Source organism: Echinops telfairi, unplaced genomic scaffold (genome assembly GCF_000313985.2).
Source record: "Echinops telfairi isolate 266 unplaced genomic scaffold, ASM31398v2 ScPeMD7_3533;HRSCAF=4204_1, whole genome shotgun sequence".
Taxonomy (NCBI): domain Eukaryota; kingdom Metazoa; phylum Chordata; class Mammalia; order Afrosoricida; family Tenrecidae; genus Echinops; species Echinops telfairi.
Window position 1 is genome coordinate 21,886,514 of NW_022107432.1, and position 5,446 is coordinate 21,891,959.

A 5,446-nucleotide genomic window follows, 5' to 3' on the forward strand; every position below is an offset into this window, starting at 1 on the left:
CCGCTCTCACACTTAGGACTAACTGAAACTGCCCCTGAAGAATGGTCCACCTTCCTGAGGGGCTTGACATTCTCCTTCTGGATCTTTAATCTGCTGATAGTCCCCACAGCTCCACAACTGGCCTTTGCGGGTACTGTCTCCAGAGACCCTGTTGTTTGTCCTCGATGCACGGTTGCTGCCTGCCTAGGACTCAACTGTGGGGATCTGACTGCCCAGCTGCCTGTGTGTGCACACACCCTCACGGGGACAGGGCTGGGTGCTGGAGAAGGAGACGTGGAAAGGGGATCCTTGCACTCTCGTGCTCCCCAGATAGACATCTTCCGGACCACCACTTGATGGGGCTGGATGTCTGATACTGGCAGTTAGGAGATCAAAAGCAAACCCTGTGGTCAGGGGACGGACTGACCACAAGCTCCCAACTGTCAGCCGCAATACCAAAGCTGCCCCCTCCATGCCCCGGTACCTCGTGTACCCCAACCGAGAGGGGGTCCCTGAAAGTGGTGCCCACGAGTAGCACAGAACGTGGGCATCAAAAGAGGGGACATGTAAGGAAAATCAGAAGAGGGAATTTTAACCCTTGGGAAAGAAACCCACCCATGTACTTCCTCATTCCAGGAAGCACCCATCCCCTGACCCCTGGCCCGCTTCCTCCTGCACTAATAATCCCGATGGCACTAGAAATCTCTCTGTAATCCTGCTCACCTCCTGGTGCAGATAAAGCATAGAAGCTACACCCACCCGCCATTCAGGGGCCCAGATTTTCCCGAGCGCCAGTTCCTCTGGGTTGGCAGCGAATCCATTTCCCCTTTCAAGTCCTCCAAGGGTGCTGCCTGGTCAGTCCTGAATCAGCCAGGGCTTTGCTGCCACAGTTGGACCTGGGAGCTCGGGGCCATCGACTCAGAGGACCCCTGGCTCAAGTGGCACAATCTAGTCCACATAGCCAGTGCTCCACATCCTGTCATGGTGAGCGGTGACGGGGGTATGCAACGCTCGCGACCACCATCGAGATAATTTAGGGGCAACTCTTGGTCTCCCCCTGTCCCCAGGGAAGAGACGCGCGATGCAAGTCAAAGACCCACAGAATGGGCCCCAAGAGCCTCAGCCAGCGGGACCCTGAGACACGGAAGAGCTAGATGGTGCCCAGCGGAACACTCCCAGCTCCTCTGCAAGGCGTCACATCCAAAGGTCCCCCGGGAGGAGGGGGGGAGAAAGGGTGGCATGAAACACGACACTCGAGGGGGTGGAACCGGGGGACACAGGGAGGAGGCAGGGTGGGACTGCTCAGACTAGAAACAAGAAAACTGTGAGCCATCCGCCCCCCCCCCGCCACGCCACAACAAAGAGCCAACAGAGCCAACGAGATTCCTGTTGACTCAGTGCATGCGTCTGTGGCTGCTTCCAGAATTTCTCGAAGCACGGGTTCCGGGAGTGCTCCTTGGGGATTTCTCCTGACCCTGGGTGGGGGTGGGGTGGGGGGTGTCCGGAGCTTGGGGCGGGGGCATCCGAAGGGGCTTCCAGGAGGGAGGGTGGCTGTACAGTCAGAACACAGGCTGTGCGCCTCATCGGGAGCTCGGTGGACTCGGGCAAGTGACCGCCCCTGGCGCGGGCCATCAATCACAACAGCCTCTGGGACAATGCGTCGTAGGTTTTTGAAATGTGGGAGACGGGAGAACAAAGAGAAGAACTGAAACCCTCCGGAGGAGGGGCGGTGGGGGGACCCCTTCGCTCCCAGGTGTCTGGGGAGGGGGTGGCCGGAGGAGGGGGACGCCCACCGAGAAGATGACGAAGCCGATGGTCTCCAGGTCACTGAACCGCCGCCGCCGCCGCATGTGCTTCTGCATCAGGGCCACCAGGCAGGTGCACATGGCCTCGCTGTCCTCCGGGTCGTCCCGCTCCACGAGGCTGATCTTGAACTGCGAGTTGGCCCAGAAGGTGTCTGTGGACAGACAGGTCGGGCTCAGCCACAGGCCCGCCTCCTCTGTGGGGGGGGGGCCTGGTTTGGTGGCCCCTCCCTGGCTCACGCACCCATGTAGTCCCTGCAGCCGCCCGCGGTGCTGCCCCGCCTCCAGCTGCCCTCATAGTGGGAGGTGTGCCAGCAGCTCTTGCTGTCCCCGGAGAAGGCGTCCGGCGTCAGGTTGCAGATGTCCAGCAGGGTGTAGTTATTCTGGAAGTCCTGGAACGCCATCCTGGTGGTGGGGGGGGGCAGAAGGGGGCAGGGTGGTGCCGCCCCATCTAAGGGACAGGTGGGAGGGGCGGGGTGGGAGAAGAGGGGGTCACCAGAGCCACACTGACCAGAACTCCCCATCCTCCTTCCTTTGCCACAGCTGCTTCCGGATGTCGGGTGGCACCTCAAACCACTCCCTGGAGCTGAGGCAGAGGGTGGGAGTGGAGGGAGAGGGGCAGGGGGCAGGAGATGAGGCAGCCCCACCAAGCACCTCCCCCCACCCCATTCCCCTCAGCCCAGAATGCCGCCTGCTGGGGCCCCGAGTTAGGTGCCAGGGACTGGCCCGCTGCCCACCATGGCATGCTCCGGCTTCGCAGGCCTGCAGTGTCCTTGGCCCACTCGAGAGCGAGCCCTGGGCTGGCCACCTACTTGTCACTCCAGGCCCCAGTCCACTCCTTTTGGCCCCAGGGGTTCCGGAGACGAATCAGTGTTTTCATGGTACCGTGGTGGAAGACCTGCGGGGTGCAGGGGAGGGGTGTGTGTGTGTGGGTGTGGGTGTAGGTGATGGGTCAGGGGCAGGGGGTGAGGAGGGGGCTCTCCTCCCTCAGGAGGCGGTGTGAGGACTCACATCATAAAGGCCGGTCACTGAATAAGCGTGTCCTCGCACCAGATTCCTCTTGGTCATGGATTCCATGACTTCGCCGCTGTCTTCTATCTGCAGGGGTCAGAGGGAGGGGCTCAGGGTCTGCTCAGGTACAGGGGACCGCTCTCAGGGCTCATGGGAAGAACAAACAGACGGACGGACTTCCTTTTTGGGCACTGGTGTGGATTCCCCAGGCGCTGATGGACCCGCCCCGACAGGTTTGCTAAGATCGGCGGTTGTCAACCTTCCTAATGCCACGACCCTTGAATACAGTCCCTCTTGTGGTGGTGATCCCCCCGACCATGACATTATTTTCGTTGCTACGTCATCACTGTCGTTTTGCTGCTTTTATGAAGTGGGCGACCCTTGTGAGAGGGTCGTCCGACCCCCAAAGGGGTTGCGGCCCACAGTGTAAATGGAAGTACAGGCGGCAGCCCGGGAGCTCCAATCCCAGTCCATCTTCCTTGGTCTTCCTCAGGGTCAGGTATAGGGTTCTGTGCATTCCTGCCCCACGTGCAGGTTCACACACCCGCCGCACTGGTCAAGATCCAGAACATTCCAGCACCACGGGCCTTCCTTTCCTAGCCACACCCACATCTGAGCCCCACCCCCAATACCCCAACCCTTGGTGCTACTCTCTTCTCAGTGTCTACCAGTTTAGACATGTCCTGTAAATGGAACCCCTCTGACCCTCATGTGAGCTTCTGCAGGCATCCAGGGACTCCTCCACCAGCGTGGGGGGATGAACACCTCCCATTGTCCGCAGGAGTCAAGGGGGGGCCTGTCATTTCCCCCCAGACTCACTGCCATCGACCCCATCCTGAATGCTCTCTGAGCTGCCCCCAGGAGCCACGGGAACAAGGGACAAGCAGGAGCCTCGGATTCACTGGTTGGGGCTCGTCACCTCCATTCACAAACAGACAATGTCTGGCTCCCAGGTCAGGGACAGGCACGATGAGGGTACGTGGTAGCTTCTGGTCCAAGTCTGCGTAGCCCAGAATTTTACCCATGGGCCGTCACATAGCTCCAAAGGTCACACTTAAAAGAGTAAAAAGTGATTTCTGAAGTTCCCAGGCGAAGTTTCCCCAGCGGTATACGCCCACACTTCTCTGCAGGAGAACAGCGAGGGGGGGGTCTCTGCTCTCGGAAACCCACAGGGGCCGTTCTGCCCTGGCTTCCAGAGCCAGCACCCGCCCGGCGTCGGCTGCAGTGAGGATGGTGTTTGCATTTCCCTCTCCGCTTCCTCTCGGCTGCTGAGCAGACTCCTGTGGTCTGGCTGGACCGCAGGGTGCGCGACTGTTCATCCTTGTGAGTGAGCGGCTGTGAACATTTTGTACAGGCTTTCACGAGAACATGGCTTCATTTCTGAGGGGTCACTGCCTCAGCGCACTGTGGGCAGCTCTTTTGTGTATCTGAGAGCGCATTTGTGGAGAATCTGCTGCGGTCGTGTAGGGGCTGCGTGCACAAGTCTGGCAGTTTGAATCCACTGGAGGCTCTGCAGGACAAAGACGAGGCTTTCTACTCCCACCAAAGTGACCATCTCAGAAACCCACAGGGTGGCTCTGATCCGCAGGGACTCCATGGCAGAGTTTGGATTTGGGGAGCTTGTTGTGTGTAGGTACCAGCCCGGGCCCCGGCGTCCAGGGAGTTCACTGCCCTCCTGCAAGGTGACAACTTTTTGGAGAAGGTGGGCCAGGAATAAGGATATAGGTAAGCAGGATAATTTCAGGTCATGATAAATGTTGGGGAGTAAAATCCGGGCCCAGTCGAGAGTAAATGGGGTGCAACATCTAATTTGGACGGAGAGAGAGAGAGAGAGAGAGGAAAGAGAGGCCCTTGAGCAGGAAGGTGGACGATACAGAGCTGACATCTGGTAAAGGACCCGCGGGTGAAAGCAGTAGCCGGTACAAAGGCCTCGAGGCAGGACCAGGCTTGGTGCGAGGGCACTGGGATTCGGCTTACTTCGATGGAGCAGCCCATGAGAGAAGACAGGTCCAGGGCCTTCCTAATGAGCCTCCGCAGGTTCTGGGAGGGCGTCTGCAGTTGGAAGCTCTGGGCCACGCCCCCAGTGAAGTCCTCAAAGCCTTCCGCGGTGCTGCCCCCTATTAGTGCTTCGTAGGATCCGTTCAGCCTGTGGGCGAGGGGTGGGGGTGGGAGCTGGGACCTTGGGGTGGTGGGGCAGGGGGCCAAGGAGGGCTGCCCTACCGACCGCTGCACTACGGCCCCTTCCATTGATTCTAGCTGCCCCCAGACCTGTCATCTGCTGGGGGGGGGGGGGGGCACAGTGGCAAGCCCCTCTCCTTGGCTCCGGGGACTCACTTGGCATAGGCCTTCTCCAGCAGTGCGCTCCAGAACTCCGTAGCCTCAGCGGAGTGCAGGAAAGTCAGCTTGTTATTTTTGGTGGGCAATCGGTCATCCACTACCACGTCCATCCACTGGCCGAACTGCCAAATCTGTGGGCAGCGAGGTGGGCCTCAGTGGGACGCTGGGTCTCTTCCCATATATGCATCACACACACACACACACACACACCTGGTGGGCCTCAGTGGGACACTGAGTCTCTTCCCATATATGCATCTCTCTCTCTCTCTCTTCTCTCTCTCTCTCTCACACACACACACACACACACACACACACAC

The 5,446-nt window shown here is 59.6% G+C and overlaps 1 protein-coding gene across 1 annotated transcript in view; it reads right to left on the bottom strand.

Moving 5' to 3' along the window:
• Window positions 1–5,446, bottom strand: part of CAPN11 (calpain 11) — a 16,217-nt gene that overhangs the window by 7,454 nt on the left and 3,317 nt on the right. Inside the window, exons 4-10 of the mRNA XM_045294761.1 lie at window positions 5,127–5,260; window positions 4,766–4,938; window positions 2,793–2,872; window positions 2,594–2,679; window positions 2,293–2,367; window positions 2,026–2,186; window positions 1,773–1,936 (exon numbers count right to left, since the gene is read on the bottom strand). Coding sequence (XP_045150696.1) covers window positions 1,773–1,936; window positions 2,026–2,186; window positions 2,293–2,367; window positions 2,594–2,679; window positions 2,793–2,872; window positions 4,766–4,938; window positions 5,127–5,260 — 873 coding nt within the window. The remainder of the gene's footprint in view (window positions 1–1,772; window positions 1,937–2,025; window positions 2,187–2,292; window positions 2,368–2,593; window positions 2,680–2,792; window positions 2,873–4,765; window positions 4,939–5,126; window positions 5,261–5,446) is intronic.